Source organism: Sinohyriopsis cumingii, chromosome 5 (assembly GCF_028554795.1).
Source record: "Sinohyriopsis cumingii isolate HCF-2022 chromosome 5, ASM2855479v2, whole genome shotgun sequence".
In the NCBI taxonomy this organism is placed as follows: Eukaryota; Metazoa; Mollusca; class Bivalvia; order Unionida; family Unionidae; genus Sinohyriopsis; species Sinohyriopsis cumingii.
The window spans coordinates 3624296-3647095 of record NC_142965.1 but is presented as its reverse complement, the minus strand read 5'-3'; the positions used below and the strand labels follow the sequence as shown (position 1 = coordinate 3647095).

General features: G+C 36.4%; 1 protein-coding gene across 2 annotated transcripts in view; it reads left to right on the top strand.

The window, feature by feature from the left end:
• Positions 1-633: 633 nt before the first annotated feature.
• The window catches only part of LOC149798543 (sodium-dependent multivitamin transporter-like), a 56413-nt gene continuing 34246 nt past the window's right edge, over positions 634-22800 (top strand). For both annotated transcript variants that reach the window (XM_089957352.1, XM_089957350.1), the window contains exons 1-6: positions 634-771; positions 10277-10654; positions 13816-13884; positions 14196-14247; positions 14669-14736; positions 15277-15357. In XM_089957352.1, coding sequence (XP_089813478.1) covers positions 10310-10654; positions 13816-13884; positions 14196-14247; positions 14669-14736; positions 15277-15357 — 615 coding nt within the window. In that variant the 5' untranslated portion in view covers positions 634-771; positions 10277-10309. The remainder of the gene's footprint in view (positions 772-10276; positions 10655-13815; positions 13885-14195; positions 14248-14668; positions 14737-15276; positions 15358-22800) is intronic.

Below are 22800 nucleotides of genomic sequence, written 5' to 3'. Positions count from 1 at the left end.
GCATCTTAAAAATGCTATGCAAAGAGTTAGTTTTAAATGTATTTAATACTCCCTGAATCAATTCAGTCTCACGTGTGCCTCACTGCTAGACAATCAGTAATGTACAAAATGTACATGATTACTAATGTCGTAATTAGGGCTATGTATTTATAATTAATGTGCATCAATGTATCATGAATTTACTTTAAACGTGACATCGAGGGTGTGAATCCAAATTGTCAATTGTCCCATCTTTTGCCACGAGCATTCGGTACCCTAGATGAATTAATCAGAATTACCATAAGTGATAACAGGCAGTTAAAATTGAAATGACCCTGGAGTAATTTAGGTCAGTGTATACACTATACCAACACTCTGAATGAAGACCGAACTTTGAATGTGATAGGGACCTAGAATAAACTAAACTCTTCATGTTCTAACACAATCTTGGGTGATATACTGTAATTTGAACACCTTTATCGATGACTTCTTTCTTTTTCATGATGTAGGGTGAAGAAAGTTTATTAGTTGGGTATATACGACTTAAGGCAAAGGAAGGTAGGTATGACGCTAAATAATTAGGTATAAGAAAGGTATCTCGCACAAATTCATACACACGAGTTTCAAATAATGTGATTAGAAATGGCGAATAACTTATTTTTGGAGGCCGCAGTGGTTTAGTGGTTGGAGTGGCAGCCTCAAAATCAGCGATTTACATCGTTTAGCTCAGAACAGACTTAATGGACTGATGTAGATCGTTTCTAGGCAAGGGACGTTTACTTACATCACCTGGTAAATATAGCCTATATGTGCTGCTGTGCTGTGAAATACTAATCAGCTAACTAGCTTCATTTATATTTTATGACCGGCAACAAGTTACGATGCATTTACATTGCATACACAACTTTAAACAAGTTTGCATTGTATTTACATCGCATACACATCTTTAAACAAGCTATATTGTATTTATATTGCATATACATCTTTAAACAAGTTATAATGTATTTACATTGCATGCACATATTTGAACACGTTACATTATATTTACATTGCATACATATCTTTAAACAAGTTGTATTGTATTTATATTGTATACACATCTTTAAACAAGTTACATTGTGTTTAAATTGTATACACATCTTTGAACAAGTTACATTGTAGTTACGTTGTAAACACATATTTGAATACGTTACATTGTATTTACATAGCATACACATCTTTAAACAAGTTATATTTGTATTTATATTGTATACACATCTTTAAACAAGTTATATTGTATTTATATTGTATACACAACTTTAAACAAGTTACATTGTTTTACGTTGTATGCACATTTTTAAACAAGTTACATTGTTTTACGTTGTATATATAGCTTTAAATAAGTTATATTGAACTTATATTGTATAAACATCTTTAAACAGGTTATATTGTTTTACGTTGTATAGACATCTTTAAACAAGTTACATTGTATTTACATTGTATACACATCTTTAAACAAGTTACATTGTTTTACATAGTATACACATATTTAAAAAAGTTACATTGTTTTACGTTGCATATCCATTTTTAAACAAGTTACATTTTATTTACCTTGTATACACATTTTTAAACAAGTTACATAGTTTTACGTTGTATACACATCTTTAAACACGTTACGTTGTATTTAAATTGTATACACATCTTTAAACAAGTTACGTTGCATTTACATTGTATACACAACTTTAAACAAGTTACATTGTAGTTACATTGTATACACGTCTTTAACAAGTTACATTGTATTTACATTATATACACTTCTTTTAAACAAATTATATTGTATGTACATTGTATACACTTTTTTAAACAAGTCACATTGTATTTACATTGTATACACATCTTTAAAGAAGTTACATTGTAGTTACATTGTATACACATCTTTAACAAGTTACATTGTATTTACATTATATACACTTCTTTTAAACAAATTACATTGTATGTACATTGTATACACTTTTTTAAACAAGTTACATTGTATTTACATTGTATACACGTCTTTAAACAAGTTACCTTGTATTTACATTGTATACACATCTTTAAACAAGTTACATTGTATTTACATTGTATACACATCTTTAAACAAATTACATTGTATTTACATTGTAAACACATATTTAAACAAGTTACATTGTATTTACACTGTATCACCATCTTTAAACAAGTTACGTTGCATTTACATTGTATACACATCTTTAAACGAACTACATTGTATTTACATTGTATTCAAATCTTTGAACAAGTTACATTGTATTTACATTGTATACACATCTTTAAACAAGTTACATTGTAGTTACATTATATACACATCTTTAACAAGTTACATTGTATTTACATTATATACACATCTTTGAACAAGTTACATTGTTTTACGTTGTATATACATCTTTAAATGTTTTTTTGTATTTACATTGTATACACTTCTTTAAACAAATTACATTGTATTTACATTGTATACACTTTTTTAAACAAGTTACATTGTATTTACATTGTAAACACATATTTAAACATGTTGCATTGTATTTACACTGTATACATATCTTTAAACAAGTTACGTTGTATTTACATTGTATACACATCTTTAAACAAGCTACATTGTATTTACGTTGTATGCACATCTTTAAACAAGTTACATTGTAGTTACATTGTATACACATCTTTAAACAAGTTTCATTGTATTTACGTTGTATACACATCTTTAAACACGTTATATTGTTTTACTTTGTATACACATCTTTAAACAAGTTACGTTGTATTTTCATTGTATGCACAGCTTTAAACAAGTTACATTGTTTTACGTTGTATACACATCTTTAAAAATGTTACATTGTATTTACATTGTATACACTTCTTTAAACAAGGTACATTGTATTTCCATTGCATGCACTTTTTAAACATGTTACATTGTATTTACATTTTATACACATCTTTAAACAAGTTACATTGTATTTACATTGTAAACACATATTTAAACAAGTTACATTGTATTTACACTGTATAACCATCTTTAAACAAGTTACGTTGTATTTACATTGTATACACATCTTTAATCGAATTACATTGTATTTACATTGTATACACATCTTTAAACAAGTTACATTGTATTTACATTGTATACACATCTTTAAACAAGTTACATTGTAGTTACATTGTATACACATCTTTAAACAAGTTTCATTGTATTTACGTTGTATACACATCTTTAAACACGTTATATTGTTTTACTTTGTATACACATCTTTGAACAAGTTACATAGGTTTACGTTGTATACACATCTTTAAACAAGTTACCTTGTATTTACATTTTATACACATCTGTAAATAAGTTACGTTGTATTTACGATGTATACATATCTTTAAACAAGTTACATTATGTTACGTTGCATACACATCTTTAAACAAGTTACATTGTTTTACGTTTTGTATAAATCTTTAAACAAGTTACATTGTATTTACATTGTATACGCATCTTTAAAGGATATAATTTGCCTCCTTATAATTTTCGCTGAATTATACACGTATGATCAACCGTTGAAATCGTCAATCATTCTATCATAGATACAATGACTGCGCAGACTCATTACCTCGGGTAGTTTTGATATTTACTCTGTATATTAGGTATCTTTAATTCAAAGATATTATCTGATTCAATGTATGCGATTATTCAGTTAATGAGAAGATATTAAAATTTGACCATTATATGAGATTTTTGCTTTCATTTAAGGTTACATATCTTCTCGAAGAGATTGGATACTGTATACACTATATCATTGCATATTGTATAAATTATATGATTGGATACTGTATACATTGCATGATTGGATAATGTATAAATAATATGATTGGATACTGCATAAATTATATGATTGGATATTTTATAAATTATATGACTGGATACTGTATAAATTTTATATCAGCTATGATATTTTAAGTAAATCAATCAAATATGATATCGCAGAGATCTTGTTAGACATGAGCCGTTCCAATGAGTTAGCTAGCGTTTTAGAGAAATTATCGTTTCCATTATTTGTGATTTATCTAATAAAAGTATACATATGTACCTGATATGTTTTCAAATTGGGAAAATAATTTTTTATCAGTCCAGAATTTATAATATATCAGTTTATTATTTTGATCTTTACAAATGGGAGAAGCTCACATAATTCAATTTTTTAGATACCTTTACTTATTTCACTTTATTTATTGTTAAATATGATCTTAAGTTTTGATTTTGTTATATAATTTTAGTAAAGTCATCAGTTACAATATTTCTTTTAAATTTTGAAACATTTTAAGACTTCCTAAAATTTGAATAACTTTGTGAAATGGAAAGAACAAGCAATATTCTGTGAATGCATTGCCGATGAACTCACCCACTTGTTCAGTATCGGAAACCAATTTTGTAGGTTACAATGAATATAGTTACACAGTTCTTTTATTGTTTCATGCGTCCATGTTTTAATGTTAAAACGGTTTTATCAACTTGGATTTTACGAAATCGATTTTGAATTTTGATCTAATAGAGGAATTTAAATCAAATTTATTTTTATTATTTTAATAAATCTTTAATTAATCCATAGTTAAATGTTAAGATACCTGTTACAGTTATATTCATGTTTAATGTTATCTTACATTTCAGCTAGACTTGATTTCTGATTTTTTTTTATAAAAAAAACTCCTGATCTAATTACAACTGAAGTTATATTCCTTACATTTGTAATTACAGGTAACACCTCGGTTACTCAATTTTGTTTACTTTTAGTATAATTTGAAATGTCCGCGTAGGTCACTCACGTGGTTTTTCGAAATTGATTTATATGAGGGAGTCTGAGGAACGGTCTTAAAATAATCTAAAGGGCTGCAATCAGAATGTTTACTGTGAAAAAGACAACGATGTACACTTTCACAGAATGCAATAATGATTTGATGGTGGTCGATGGATGATTAAAATCAAACCGATAAATGACAGAACTATTTTAATGTACCTTGATTTTAACTTTGCACGCTCTGTTGTAAAATATTACACTGTTAAAGGCGACTAACAGCATGGCAGTGTAATCAATTAAAAATAAAACGACAAGTATGACCATCTCATGCTTGTCAATAATAGTGAATAATTGGAACTTTTCGTTGATTCCTGGCGGGTCCTTACTGGAGAGTTATCATTTCAGATAAGAGTAATAAGACATACGAAAACAAAATATATACAACAGTAAAGAAAGCGAAAAACCGATAACATTCAATGCATCTTTCTCAAGAAAAAGAAATCCTAACATTTCCTTGTTGTAATAGTGACAGTTTACATCTACTAGCACATATGCTTATATATCGCACGCACGCACGCATGCACACACACATACGCAAGCACGCACACACATACATACATACATACATACATACATACATACATACATACATACATACATACATGCATACATACATACATACATGCATGCATGCATGCATACATACATGCATGCGTGCGTGCGTGCGTGCGTACGTACGTACGTACATACATACATACATGCATACATACAAACATACATACATACATACATACATACATACATACATACATACATACATACATATATGCATACATACATACATACATACATACACATACATACATACATACATACATACATACATACATACATACATACATACATACATACATACATGCATGCATGCATGCATGCATGCATGCATGCATGCATACATACATACATACATACATACATACATACATACATACATACATACATACCTTCAATATTAATTAAATAATAAATGCAAGAGAAGTGTATAATCATGCAACAGCGTTGCAAAAGTGTCCACGTGAGGAACGTTGTCTTCAGTTAATTATTGGGGCACAAAGTATATGTTCCGTGAGAAAGAAAGATCTCTGAGTATTTTTACGTGTTTGACTAATTAGTTTTATTATGTTTGACTAATTAGTTTTAATATTTTGACTAAATAGTTTAATATGTTATTTGGTCTTCTTGTCAACTTCCTTAGATTAAAGTTATACAAAATAAGAATGTCATACAGATAAACGATAGGATGGCACGTTCGGAAATTTATTGGTCATAGCAATATATTTATTTACATCCTATTCTTTTGTCTTCCCTTAACGCATTCTTCTAAATGTCTTCATTTTTTCTTTCAATTAATATCTACTTTGGATGTTGATTTTTTTATACAGTGGATTTGAGGGATCCATTTTACCATGTTACTACGAAATACTATTATTATTATTATCATTTACAGTTTGTGCTTCTGAAGAATTTATATTTTCCACATTACGTGTTATATTCACGTCTTGATAAGATTTGATCCAATTGATATTATTACATTAGCTATTAGTGTTAATGCTTGGTCCAATTGATATTATTACTATATCTATTAGTGTTAATAATTGGTCCAGTTGATATTATTACCATATCTATTAGTGTAATGCTTGGTCCAATTGATATTATTACCATATCTATTAGTGTAATGCTTGGTCCAATTGATATTAGTACTATACATATATATATTAATGTTATTTCTTGGTCCAGCTGATATTATTACTATATATATTAGTGTTAATTTGGTCCAATTTACATTATTACCACATCTATTAGTGTTAATGCTTGATCCAGTTGATATTATTACCATATATATTAGTGTTAATGCTTGGTCCAATTGATATTATTACTATATATATTAGTGTTAATTGGTCCAATTTATATTATTACCATATCTATCAGTGTTAATGATTGGTCCAATTGATATTATTACCATATCTATTAGTGTAATGCTTGGTCCAATTGATATTAGTACTATATATATATTAATATTATTTCTTGGTCCAACCGATATTATTACTATATATAATAGTGTTAATTTGGTCCAATTTATAGTATTACCATATATATTAGTGTTAATGCTTGGTCCAATTGATATTATTACTATATATATTAGTGTTAATTTGGTCCAATTTATATTATTACCGTATCTATTACTCTCTACACCACTTCCAACTACCTTCTCTCCAGTCGACCTTCCGGACATATTTGCAAATTTGTTCCGTGACAAAGTACAAACCATTAGAGATAAGCTTGACACCACAATTTCAATTGACTCGTCGTCACCATACAGTTGGGATACATAATTTGAGTGGCAACCATTAGCAGCATTTTAACCTGTCTCTATGGATTTCTTACGTACAATACTGATGAAGAGTGCACCAAAGTCATGTGAACTTGATCCAATTCCAACATCACTGCTGCTTGAGTGCTTAGATCCAGTATTACCTTCACTAACTGATGTTAGTAATACCTCTCTCTCATCCGGGGAATTCCCATCATTTTTCAAAACTGCCATTGTAAAGCCTCTGCTGAAGAAACCAACACTAGACCATAACGATTTAAAGAACTACCGCCCAGTTTCTAATCTCCCATTCATATAAAAAATATTAGAAAAGGTTGTTCTATCTCAGCTTGTATCTCATCTAAATTCAAACAGTCTTTTTAGCAATGTACAATCTGCATATCGCCCTTGCCACAGTACTGAAACTACTCTTCTAAAAGTAATTAATGACATTCTCTCTGCGTTGGATAGCGGAAAGATTACAGTCCCCACCCTCCTTGATTTGTCTGCAGCATTTGACACAATAGACCATGATATATTACTTCACCGTCTCCAGCATGCATTTGGGGGCCCCGAGTGGCCGAGTGGTCTAAAGCGCTCTCCGTTACAGATCACTGCCATCTCACCTCTGTCTGCGTGGGTTCGAGTCTCGGATTCAGCCAATGTGGGTATGTGAGAAAGCTTGCCAGTAGCTTCTCGTGGGTCGGTGGTTCTTTCTGGGGTTTTCCTGGGTTCTTCCTCCACCATTAATACTGTCCGCCATGTATAGCCTATCGTGTGCTGAAAAATGGCGTTAAACCCTATAACAACAACAACAACAACCAGCATGTATTTGGCATTCATGATACAGCCTTACTGTGGTTCAAGTCCTACTTGGTCAACAGGACACAAATTGTATCTGCAAATGGAATACACTCCAGCCCAGTTGATCTATGTTGTGGTGTTCCACAGGGGTCTGTTCTTGGACCTGTTCTCTTCATTCTATACACTCGGTCGCTCTCAAGTGGCATAGATTATCATCCAGTGTCTCACCAATTGTACGCTGATGACACCCAAATATACAAATCTAGCCACCCAACTGAAGTTGATGCTTCCATCCAAGGTGTAGAGAGGTGCATTTCCGATGTGAAATCATGGATGACATGTAACAAGCTGCAGATGAATGATGATAAAACTGAGGCCATTCTGATCACAACACAAAGACTTTCTCATTCACATCCTTTATCTCAAACAATAAATATCAGCAACACCAACATTAAATTTACACAATCTGTACGAAACCTAGGTGTTACTCTGGACAGTACTCTCACATTGCACCGACATGTCATGAACATATGCAAAAGGCTGCATATCTTGAGCTGAAACGCATCAGCTCCATTCGCAAATATCTTTCAGTTGATGCCACTAAAACACTTGTGTGTTCATCAGTACTTTCAAGACTGGACTATTATGACTCAATTCTGTCTCGTTCATCTCGATATCTGCTCCTGAAACTTCAAAAGGTTCAAAACACAGCTGCTCGGATCATAATTAGAGTACCACGATCAGAGCACACCTCCCCGCTGCTATGTACCCTACACTGGCTATCCATTCGATCCAGAATCAAACACAGAATTTGTTCTCTGTGCTACGTTTCACTCTCGGACTCTAGTCCAACATACCTATCCGACCTCACCCATGTGTACACACCAGCAAGATACTTACGCTCCTCTTCTGACAAGCGTATACTCATTATTCCCACTTTTGCATACCAGGGCCCAGCAACGTGGAATGAATTGCCCACTGAACTTAAACAAAAAGACACAGTGATCACATTCAAGAGTGCTCTCAGAACTCACTTATTTCTACTGCAAGAACAAACTTAAAGACCTAATAATGTTTCCTACCTTAAATATTCTCATCATGCTTTTTTAATGTTTTCCAATTTCATGGTGTTTGTTTTTGTAATCATATCATCATATGTTTTTTTTTTTATCTTATAGGTGTTGTCTAATGTCGTAAAGCGTTTAGAGCTTCTAAATATTAGGCGCTATACAAAGTCATTATTATTATTATTATTATTATTATTACCATATATATTAGCGTTAATGCTTGGTCCAATTGATGTTATTATCACATCTATTAGTGTTAATGCTTGGTCTAGTTGATATTATTACCATATCTATTAGTGTTAATGCTTGGTCCAATTGATATTATTGCCACATCTGTTAGTGTTAATGCTTGGTCTAATTAATAGTATTACTACATCTATTAGTTTAAATGCTTGGTCCAATTGATATTATTACCATATCTATTAGTGTTAATGCTTGGTCTAATTGAAAATATTACCATATCTATTAGTGTTAATGCTTGGTCCAGTTGATATTATTACCATATCAATTAGTGTTAATGCTTGGTCCAATTTATATTATTACCATATCTATTAGTGTTAATGCTTGGTCCAGTTGAAATTATTACCATATCTATTAGTGTTAATGTTTGGTCCAATTTAATTCTTACCATATCTATTAGTGTTGATGCCTGGTCAAATTGATATTATTGCCATATATATTAGTGTTAATGCTTGGTCCAATGGATATTGCTACCGCATCTATTAGTGTTAATGATAGGTCCGATTGATATTCTTACCACATCTATTAGTGTTAATGCTTGGTCAAATTGATATTATTACCACATCTATTAGTCTTAATGCTTGGTCGAATTGATATTATTACCATATCTATTAGTGTTAATGCTTGGTCTAATTGAAAATATTACCATATCTATTAGTCTTAATGCTTGGTCCAGTTGATCTTATTACCATATCAATTAGTGCTAATGCTTGGTCCAATTTATATTATTACCATATCTATTAGTGTTAATGCTTGGTCCAATTGATGTTATTACCATATCTATTAGTGGTAATGCTTGGTCCAATTTAATTCTTACCATATCTATTAGTGTTGATGCTTGGTCAAATTGATATTCTTGCCATAGATATTATTGTTAATGCTTGGTCCAATGGATATTGCTACCGCATCTATTAGTGTTAATGCTTGGTCCAATTGATATTATTACCACATCTATTAGTGTTGATGCTTGGTCCAATTGATATTATTACCATATCTATTAGTGTTAATGTTTACAGATTTGGTGCTGATCAACAGTAACACTCACCACAATGACCAATACGATCCATTCCTTGCACTTCGCAGACTACATCATCTTTGGAATTACCATCGTAGTGTCCCTGGGCATCGGAATTTATTATGCCCTTTCAGGCGGAAAACAACGGACCACGTCTGAGTATCTGGTCGGAAATCGACGTATGGCTGTACTTCCGGTAGCCATATCTCTCATGGCTACATTTGAGTCGTCCATTATGATGCTGGGCACACCTGCGGAGGTCTATGTATATGGGTTCCAGTGGTTTATTGGGAACTTTGGATGGTTTTGCATTAACTTGCTCGCCATCAAGCTTGTGGTTCCTTTGATACATCCTTTAAAAATTACTAGCTCTCATGAGGTGAGTGTTGGAAAGGTCAGACGACCGGCAGTTTGCATGAGACTGAAAGTCATATAACTAAATCGTGTAATCTTTATGAAATATGAATTTAATCCTGGTAATTTGTGAAAATGTCCCCATTCAAGACATAATCCATCCTCCAAAAGTATATTCACTAAGTATATATAGATGTTGCTGATGAATAGTTGTTTGTGTGGGTTTTTCTTCTTTGTTTTGTTTTGTTTTCCTTGTTAGACTGTTTGTTTTGTTTTGTTTCATTTTGTTTTGTTTTTCCATTTTATAACAATTGATGTTTCCCCAACCGGAAATAAATCTCAAGACTTTATAATTATGGAAAGCTTTTCCGTTACAAACTGTGTTAATAATATATTGTGTTAACTTTCCGCACGTTATGATCCATGCGGTATTCAATATTTCTTAATACTGGTATTTTCTGAAATATATTTTTGAGGAGTACGCAATATGATGTTCTACAGAAGTATTTTTACTCTGATTATTGAGCTACATAATGCTGAATTCAGCTGATTGACCTTTTTCTTCTATTTTAAGGAAACAATAATCATCCACGAGCTCGACTTAATTCACAGTATTTTAAAATATATTCTAATGTCATTGATGTCCAGATGGAAATGAGAACACGCGAATAATAGAACTCGTGACAAGCATAGGCTACATAGATACTTATAATAATATATATTTACTTGGTGAAATTCGTTGTCCCCATTGTCATCTGATCATAAAAGCATATTAATGCACATACATACATACACATGCATGCATGCATACGTACGTACGTGCTTGCGTGCGTACGTACGTACGAACGTACAAACATACATACATACATACATACATACATACATACATACATACATACATACATACATGCATGCATGCATGCATGCATGCATGCATGCATACATACATACATACATACATACATACATACATACATACATACATACATGTTCGTCCGTCGAGTCGACGAGGACCACTCTAGTCATCCGAGGGTTGGAGGAGCTGGTTCTGTACTATGTGTGCGTAGGTGGCTAATGAGGCCAATCCTTGCACGGATTGTTCGTTTGCATAAGGGACAAGGGATGAGTGGGGCTTCTCCAGGAGGGTTGATGGCACTCGCTTTTCTGGCTTGCCTCTTTAGCTCTGCAGCTGCTGTCCTGCTAGATTCGTACAACCTGGAGCCTTTGTGCACCTTGTCCTGCCACTTGATGTTGAGGATTTTCCTGAGACTTGTGGTGTGAAAGTGGTTCATCTTCCTGGCGTGGCGTTGGTACACCGTCCACGTTTCCCATGCGTAAAGTAGTGTGGGGAGCACAACTGCCCTGTAGAACTTTAGTTTGGTCTGGATGATGCCTCTTTTATTCCAGACGTTGGCATACAGTCTGCCGAAAGTTGCGCTGGCTCTTGCAATGCAGAGGTTCACCTAGTCGTCAATAGTGACGCTCTGTGACAGTGTGCTGCCAAGGTAGGTGAAGCGGTTCACTACGTTGAGTTTTGGCCTTTGACGGTGATGTTGGGGTCAACATAGGGCATTCCAGGGGCCGGCTGATGCAGGACTTCAGTCTTCTTGGTGCTGATGGTGAGACCAATTCTTGTGCAGTAGCTGGAACACATGTCAACGTTGCGTTGCAGGTCGGCGTCTAAGCCAGCGTTGAGGGTGCAGTCATCAGCAAATACGAATTCCCTGATGGTGTGTGTCATAACCTTGGTTTTCGAGTGAAGCCTCCTGATGTTGAACAGTTTTCCATCTGTATGGTACCTGATGCCAACTTCAACATCTTTGTCTTCGAAAGCATTAGTCAGCATGGCAGAGAAAAATAAACTGAACATTCTCGGTGCCAGAACACAACCTGATTGACGGCATTGGTTACTGGGAATGACTTAGATGTCTCTCCATTGTCCTGGACTCGTGCCTGCATGCCGTCGTGGACATGCTTCACCATGGATATAAATTTTCTCGGGAATCCGTACTTTGCCATTACCTTCCATTACCAGCAAACACCATGTCGATAGTCCCACGTTCTTTCCGGAATCCACACTGGCTTTCTGGCACGAGTCCCTGGTCAAGGTGCATAGTGAGGCGGTTCAGTAGGATTCTGGCGAGTATCTTTCCTGCGATTAAGAGCAAGGATATACCCCGGTTGTTGTCGCAGTCCTGGCGGTTGCCTTTGCGCTTACACAGGTGGATTATGGAAGCGTCTTTGAATTCCTGTGGATAGTCTCTTGCTGCCACATCAGTAAGAACAGTTGGTGAAGCCTTTCTATCAGGGATGTGCCCCTTTCCTTGTAGACTTCAGCTGGGATGCAGTCTGAACCAGGGGCTTTGCCACTGGCGAGCAGACGTATCGCTTTATGTGTCTCGAGCAAGGTTGGAGTGTCATCCTTTGCTGCATTGATGGGTAATTGGGGGAGACGACTGACGGCTTCATCATTAATGGATGAAGGGCGATTCAGGACGCTGTGAATGTGTTCAGCCCATCGTTGAAGAATCTTCTCTTTATCAGTAATTAGTGTGTTCCTGTATGAGAAGGGGGAATGATCCAGAGAATGTAGGCCCATATACTTCTTTCAAGGCGTTGTATAAGTTCTTCATGTCATGCCTGTCTGCGTAACACTGGATTTCATCAGCTTTGTTGCTCAGCCATGTGTCTCGTATCTGACGGAGTTTCTGCTGTACAGTTCTAATATATTACTGTATGCATATTTCCTGGAGGTGGACTTGGGGTTGTTGAGGTAGGTTTGATGGAAGCGGTGTTTCTTGATCTCGTCGCAGTGCTCACCAAACCAGTCTTGGTGATTTCGGGTAAAGGGTCCTAGGAGTTCCGAAGCTGTGCTAAAGACCAGCTCTCTGAATGCCTCCCAGTCGGTCTCCACATTCTGATTGTCCAGAGGGGTGGACTTCATACGTCCTTCCAGGGCATCCACGAGAGACTGTTTGGTACGTCCATACATACATACGTACGTACATACATACATACATACATACATACATACATACATACATACATTTACACACACACACACACACACATACATACATTCATACATACATACATACATACATACATACATACATACATACATACATACATATATGCCACATTATTTTACTTTTTTTATTTCATTATGTTTTATTTCTCTTTCAGTACTTAGAACTGAGGTTCAAATCCCGACATATTCGAACAGTAGGCACTGCTCTTGGCATGCTGACGTATGTACGTGTTCCAAAATATATCATTGTCTTCTTCTTCTGAAAGACAATACCTCAAAAATAACATAAGGATTATTTTAACAAGCAACCTACATAAGTCCCCAGATAGAATCTTCTTTCTAAGTTAATGCAAGGTGCATTTCCATTCTGTCTAAGAGTCAGACTTTGGGTACTGTATTTGAAAATTAATAAAGCTGTCAGGAAGTTTCGCTTCTCTTGCCAGCATTGTCAAAATTCTGATCAAAGAGTGTTAATAGCAAGGAAAACGTACACTTAATAAACAAAATGAAATTTGGCATGGGTTTTCTTTTGCAGACTTTGTACATGGGGATCGTCTTGTTCGGCCCAGCAATAGCACTGGAAGCTCGTAAGTTGAAAAAGAATCCTATCAGGTTGTGAACCTAATAATCTATTTTTTGATATTAATATATTTAAATATATATTTTTAAAATGACCTACTTTCTGAGTACGACTTCAGTCGTCAGACTTGCTTTTGTGTCTCTAATTATTGGTTTGTGTTATTTATGGTCGGGTTTGTAATCGCGTAAAATAAGCTGATTTGAACACGGCAACTCGAAAAAAAATTCACTACTGCAAATTACTTCTTTTAATTCTATGCCAAGTACTGAATCGCGGTTATTTATTTATGTAATACGGAAATACAGAATACAGTCAATCTGCTCCACTAAATATGCAAAAGTGATTGTGTACAAAATAAGTAACAATTGATAGAAAGCAATACGTTGTGAGCGAAAATAAGTTGTTCGACCGGGAATTTTCCATTCCAGTGACGGGGTTTCCACAATGGGGTTCTATCGTGTCGGTAGCCGTGGCATCTGTCATATACACGGCGATTGTGAGTATCTTGAACAACATTATATTTTAGAATCAAGTAAACAGTGAATTAATTAATCAATTAATCATTCAACCAAGCAGTCAGTCAGCCAATCAATCGACTGATAAGTTAAGTGTGTGTATATACATTAAGTAATATCTCTTTAGATGCTAGTTTTGGTGACATAACAGGCAACATGTCATCACGTGGTAAGGTGGATTGCTGCAGTAAAAAGTAACATTAAAACTAGTTGTAATGTGGATTGCTGACACGGCAAGTAATACGAAAAATACGTGGTTTTGTAGTTTTGCTGACATAGCATGTAACATGACATCACGTGGTATTGTAGATATTTATTAGTTTCCTAATCTGGAGGGCTCACTGATTAACCGAAGAGGCACGTGTCCCAAATTCGAGAAGAAAATACAATATGCGCATAAAAGTGTATTACAATAATATTTATTTCATTTATTTCATCGTGGGTTTAAAATTCAAATAATAATTGCATGTGAAACAATTCGACAGATGAATTCGAATCTCCATCCATTTCCTATATTTCAGGGTGGTATAAAAGCTGTGATTTGGACAGATGTATTTCAGTCTGCGGTAATGTTTGCAGGATTTTTCGCTGTCCTGATTAAGGTACATATCAAAACTTTCTTGAGAAAGACTAAAATTGTATTCCTTTAAGCCAATTGAGCAACACGGTTTCACGCGATATAATACAGAGTACTTATGGTAAGTAATTTGATCTGCAGAATGAGGGTACATTTCAAGGCTGTTGCCACCGTGAAATTGCCACCACCCTAGCAAGGTTTCTTTTTCTTCCATATTTTAATGGCATGAAAAAATACAATTCTTTCGCTAGACATGTTTAATATGAAATAATGTGCTTCTTTTGTTTCTATACAATGTGGCCATTTCATTTAATTCACAGAACTTGCTGTATAATCGTATAATCAAACAATAAAATATTACCAAGGAGTTTAAATCTCCATGTGAGAGTTTGAAAGATGATATCCAGAACTTTAAACTTTTATGATGCCGCTAAATGTAAATTTTCAGTTCTGCGATTATATGGACTTAGTTTTGCACTTTAAGAAGAGATAAACCCAATGATGATGTTGGATAACACGTATAACTTGTGACATTTTAGGTGCAGTTAAAATAAGAAATTCAGTTCTGAGTAGTGAAAGGGGTGAGATTAGCGTCAATGGGAATTAGCATTACAAACACCCCCTGGGCGAGATTAGCGTCAATGGAAATTTAACATTAACCACCCTGGGCGAGATTAGCGTCAATAGAAATTTAACATGGGCAAAAAACCCTGGGTAAGATTAGCGTCAATGGAATTTAACATTGGAGAAAGGAAAAAAAAGGAAATATTGAGATTAGCGTCAAAGGCATTCGAGCAATGGAAAAAAAATATCGATTCTAGGGACAAAGGCAATTGAACATGGGGAATAGAGTTTGGGTCTGTCTAGGGACAAGGGGAATTGAACATGGGAATAAAGTGTGGGTTTGTCTAGGGACAAAGGGGAATTGAACATGTTAGAAAAAAAAACTACTTTAGGGACAAGGGGAATTGAACATGGGATTTTTTTTTTTTTTAAAATTTTTTATAAAGGGGTAGGCAATTGAAAAGTCATTCTCTTTTCGAGAAATATGGCTGGCCCTGAAAAGGGCCTTTGGTTTCTTCTTCTTCTTCTGCTTCTAATTTCTTCTTTTTCTCCACCAACTTCTTATTTTCTCACCTACACTCTTCTTCTTTCTTCTCTTCCTCCTCCTCTTCTTTCTTCCTCTTCTCATTTTCTTCTTCTTTTTCAATTTTTTCATTCCATTTTCGTATTCTTATCCTTTCCTCTTCATCCTCCTTCTCCTCCTTTATTTCCTTCATCACACCACTTATCATGTCCTTTGCTTTTCTTAAGTTGTTAATCTCCATTTTTACTCTATGCGGACTATAAGAATAGTGGTCTTCATTGAGTCGTACTAGCATTTGTTCTATCATGCCCAAATTGTCAAGGACGTCTTGCAATGTTTGAAATTTATCGAGGTGGTTCGAAGCCATCTTGTCTGTAGAATGGTTTGAACGACGAATACTGTGGGTTCTTATACGAAAAGCGTGGACGTGAAGGAAAACATCCCCCTAAAACATAAAATTGATATTACCTAGATCATGACCTAACATCGTGCGGACGTGAAAGAAAACATCCCCTACTTTTCTCATTTCATATAATATACTATCCACATAAGTGAAGCAACAATAAACAAACCCCAAATCTACTATTTACACACGCAAATCATTAAAACAAAATCCATAATCTACTATCCACACAATCGTACGTGAGCGGTTACAAAACCCAAACTATACTCTCCACATACGCTAAGAAACAATAAACAAAATCCATAATCTACTATCCACACAATCGTACGTGAGCGGTTACAAAACCCAAACTATACTCTCCACATACGCTAAGAAACAATAAACAAAATCCATAATCTACTATCCACACAATCGTACGTGAGCGGTTACAAAACCCAAACTATACTCTTCACATACGCTAAGAAACAATAAAGAAACCCATAATCTACCATTCACACAAACTTACGTGAGCAGTTACAAACACAAACACACAAACACATACCCTCGCACTATGAAAAAAGAGTTAGTGTTTATATTCACACTACTCTACCTACACACACACACACACACACACACACACACACACACACACACACACATATTGGCAAATTGATGGTTATTTCTTTTCTAGAGTATTGGGTAGCCCTGAAAAGGGCTGTTTTTTTTTAACTTCATGGACACCTGGTTAATGGTGGCACCTTCCAGGCCTGGCGCCACATACACATCTTGTTCCCCAGTTGCTTTTTACTTTTTTGGGGGAGAGAGCAGAAGCAGGATATGTGGCTTCAGAATCCCAATTTTCGGTTTCTGGGATTCTGAAATTTCTTCTTCTTTTCTCCTTTTCCTCCTCCTGTTCTTTGTATCTTCTCTCCTCCTCTTCTTTGTTTCTTCTCTCCTCTTCTTTGTATCTTCTTTCCTCCTCTTCTTTGTATCTTCTCTCCTCCTCTTCTTTATTTCTTCTTTCCTCCTCCTCTCTCATCCTTCCTTCTTCCACAATGGCCTCCGTGGCCAGCTCGTTCAACAGGCGCCTGGCATATTCCAGATGAACATGAAGTTCCAACAGTTTCGCCAGTCTCGTGTTCATTCTGGTGTTGATCAATCAACAAGGGTAGCTGGACTGCCGAACGAGTTTCAATTTATACTAAAACTGCGGACGTGAAGGAAAACATCCCCCTAAAAAACATAAAATTGATCTTACCTAGATCATGACCAAAAAACAACGCGCGGACCTAAAAGAAACACTCACTCACTTTTTTATACTACCCATTCCTATTCTAAAAATTTTTTTCATTAATCACTCCAATATACTATTCACATACGCAAAGCAATTCAATCAAACCCTCCAAATCTACTCTCCCCACACCTCAAACAGCCAAAAAAAACATGATCTTAATCTATTATCCACACCAACGTACGTGAGATGTTACAAACACAAACACACAAACACATACCCTCACACTATAAAAAAGAGTTAGTGTTTATATTCACACTACTCTACCTACACACATTGGCAAATTGATTGTTATTTCTTTTCTAGAGTATTGGGGTAGCCCTGAAAAGGGCTGTTTTTTTTTTTTTTTTTTTAGTTTGCTATGGCAATCTTTTAGTTTCTAAGAATGCGATGTCCTCTGAGGATAGACTTTCTGGCGATAGGTCTGCTACTTCGGAAAGAGAAGAAGAACTCTTTGGTGTCGATACGACAATCGACAAAGCCTCTCTCAGGTTCAGGTTCCTGTTGCTGTTGCTGCTGCTGTTGTTGTTGTTGTTGTCTCTGAAGTCTGTACTTCTCTGTCCATTCTTCTTTCTCCCTATTCACTTCTTCTCTGAAGAGTTCTTCTATCAAGTCTTCAGTGACTTTTAGCATTCTCACATTCTCTATCTCTTCTGGCTTCGGTATCAGACTGTGTCTGACCCTATGCAAATTCACGTAGGCTTCGTTTAGCTTAGCTAGTTTGGAGCACATCTTCGTAGGAGGATGAGTCGACAATGGATGGTTAGACTGGAAACAACCCGGTTCTTAAAGTCAAAGCGCGGACGTGAAGGAAAACATCCCTCTACGGTTTTCGAGCCGCAATGTTCAATGAGTGTCATGAGAGGGATAGTAAGAAGTCAAAGAGCATGAATCAAACATTCTTATAGCCAAACAAATCACAAAGGCATTTTTTTCAAAACACATCATTTTTTATTCAAAAATCACTTAACACTAACCAACAACTCTAACATTTTTTAACAATAATCCAACAATATAACATCAAACATTTTTTTCAATTTACACTCTACTTTAAACAGGGTTGGCAAAGTTGTGAATGAAATTGTGATTTCCACTGTTGCAAGTCATTGATTCATGGATGGACACTACGTTTCCTAGCTTAAGACAACAAAATAAGCATACTAGTCAAAAAATCAACGATTTACTTTCTCATCGTTTCTAGAAAAATCACGATCAAAATAAGTCACTAAATGTTCTTTTGCTGATAATAAGTGATCAATTTCGATCTCGACTTTCTCTTTCAATTTGTCAAAGGGGGTTTTGATGTAATGGATGTCTCGAGTCGTTAATGGAGGACAGAAATGTTCACGCAAGTCTTTATACCACCAACGTAACACGTCTTTTTTAAACAGACTCCAAGCTTCGTCCAGATATTCGTTGAATTTTTCTTCTTGACTGATGTTTTGGCATCCATAGTAATCATGCTTCATCCATGTCGTAATTGTGTCTGCCAGGTATGTAGCATAGTAGGAGACCAATTGCTGTTCTTGTTCTGGCCATCTCGACTTGATCACGATGTCCTTTTCGTCTTTGTGTTGGGATTCTCCTTCCACGGTCTCCTCACATTCCATCTTCAAAGCTTCTCCACTAGGTAAAGAGGGATAACAGTCTTCCATGGCTTCTAGTAATCTTGAATGACTTCTCTCAAACTGTTGATTTCTATGGTATTATCGAATTCTGCATACAGGATGACGTTCAACGTTACATCATCATCACCGATTCTGTTTCCGAACTGAATTTCCACACGAATCTGGCCGGATTTTATAGGGTGGAAATGTCCCTCGTGGCTGCCTTGGTCTGGAGTGAAATCAAAAGCCCACAAAGCATAGCCTCCGTCATAATCGTCGTACGTAATGCCGTGACTGGTGTTGGTTCCTAACTGTCCCGTGGCTTCGTACAAGGACAAGTACGATCTCAAGTAATTCTTCTTCTCAAAGTCAGGTTCGAAAGGTCGGGTACACAAGGTCTTGCCATCGCGACTGACTTCAATCTTGGACACGTTGAAGTGATGAAAGTTGAAAGGATTTTTAGTGATAGCTCCGTTGAAGGCTTCATTCGAGACCATACCACGGATCAAACGTTTGGGTAGCTGTCCTTGGAACAGATGATCTTCGATCATGGATCGCTGTCCCCTAGGAATGGTGAAAGTTTTCCCTTCTACGCGTCGGATCGGATACATGGCGGTCGTTCTGCTCAACGTCTGACTGATGTCGTTACCTACTTTAGGTAACACTTCCACACGACGTACGTAGAGTCTGGCTTCTTGGATTTTGGTTTTGTACTCGCCAGCATCAGCCAATAAATGGAAAGCGGTACTGCTCCGATTCAGTCTCAGGCGGACATCCACCCCGTTCAGCAAATATTTTTCTTGCAACCACATGTCCAAATGCAAACGATCCATCAGTTCTAAACTTTGGTTATGTCCTATGATTCTCTTTCTTCGTTCTACAAATCCCTCATTGGTGGTTGTTTTTGATTTGGGGTCAGCTTCAAGACATGTTTTATCAAATTCGCCCGCTTCGTCAGGTTCCCATAGCACGCAGGCATTGAGATGAGTGTTCTTGGCGTCTATTCCGTACGTCAAGAGATTTTCCAGGTAGGCACGGTAAGGGTAAGTATCCATGCTGCTGCTAACCAGTTTGTTGTTCAAGTACAAGTCCACTGAGCTGAACAAGGAATGCATGAAATTGTTGACGGGAGCTACTGGCTCAGTGTCTATAGCATTTCCATCCTTATCTAGAACTTTGACTTTCAGGTACAAGTAACTGCTATTCAGATCGATGTAATCTTCGGGCTGTCCCTTGATTTCAAACTCGATGGGAGCGGAATCGGTCAATGAGGAGACGGGATGAAATTCCACCCATTGAGATTCTTGCATGGTCATCATGGTGGGGGGCATGGCAAACAGATCCAGTTCCGTCTTGGAACAGGCGCAAGACTCTCGGTGCATCATTTTTTTGTTGCAGTGTCTCAATAATCGAAAACGTTTAAGTCTCGAACGGTTCTTCTTTTCTTGGCCTTTCTAGCTTGAAGTCTGGTGAAAGAGTGTTTTCTTCGTCGTCTCTTTCTGCCTTGTCCTTGCTGAATGCTTGACTCGGTAGCGTGCAGGGCATTTATAGGTGTGTCTTGTCGGCCCAAAAGGTCTTTACCCGTTTGCAGCAAGACATTTTTGCCTGCCCTCATGAAGGCTTCTTTAGGGTTTTGTTTGTCGATGATGACATTTTGGAGAAATTCTTTGCCTTGTGTCAGTGCCGCATCTTTCAAGGCGTGCAATCCGCGTGTCACCATCGGTTTCCACACCGGGGCCACCGAACGAAAGGCCGATTTTAACATATCTCCTAAACCGTGTCCTCGCTGTCGTGCAACCCCTCGATACACTGGATACATGACTTACCAGTCGTGAGAGAACCGTTTTCGAAAATGGAGTTTCACCGTGACTTTTCCTTTGGTGAATGGAATATTTTGTCCCAGATCTCCTTTTATAGCAATGTTGACCGTGTCCAAATACGACTTGCTGACAGGCAAATAATGAGGATGCACAAATTCCCGGTGGACGTGATAGGTGTTTCCACCTTCCTGGTCACTGGTCGTGGTACTATCCACTTTGAAAGGAATGACACGCAGTAACGGTACAGAGGTGTGTCCCACCACGTTATACTTCACCACATCGGAGTACACGAACATCAAATTCATTCCTTGGTTCAGTTCTACAGGGAATCGAAAAAACTTGTAAAATTCCGTATTGCTGTTGATCTTCGGTTTAAAATTTGGAGCCATTTTTGTGTCTCCACCTAAAATATCAAACAAGTCATGATTAAAACTGATGGACAACGTTTGGGTATCCTGAAATTTCATCAGTAAGCGACGAGCCACTTTATGGTACTCCAGGGTGACACTTTTTTTGACTCTGTCAAGGGCTTTGCCAAAGGCGAACTCGAACCTGGAAGTAATGGTGTCCACCAAATGTTGGCCACTAAAATAAAACCCTGCCGGAATTTTCAAGGTGTAGATATTGAAGGGTGAATTGTTGGATGGTCTTGTGTCCCCTGAAAATCCGATGTCATTCATGGCTTCTTGTAATTGTTGGTTCATGATTTCGACCTCAAAAGTGTTTTGCTTTTCGGTGATGTTTTGGATTTGTGTAGGGTGAATCATTTCTACTAAAGCCACTTCCCAATGGGCTTCATGATCTAACTGGATGGCTTGAGGTAATTTAGCCGTGTAACAGTACAACGTGTTGTGGGGAAACACCTCCATGGGACTGTCACTGGGTAAGGTTAAGTAAAATTGGTTTTCGTGACTCATAATTCCAGAGTTTTGTGGCTGTCCGAGGGGTTAGTGGATGTCAGAGGCGTGTCTCCTCCCAAAATGGGGTTCTGGTTGTGGTTGTTGTTGGAGTGGTGACTGGCACTGGCTCTGGATACAAGCTTCCCGTGGTTCCCGTTCGAGGAGAATTTCAGGGAGGGATTGGGAAGCAGGTAACCGATGCAACTGCTCAATAAAATGGTCCACAATTGTTTGTCTCCTTGGTGCAAACTCAAATTGGCAATGGCTGCCCCGATGACACAATACACCACGAAGATTTGGCAGAAAAAGACGATTTGCGTTTTAGGCACACGTTCTCCACACCACACCCACAAGGGTTGTTTTTGTAAATCTTGCACAGAGG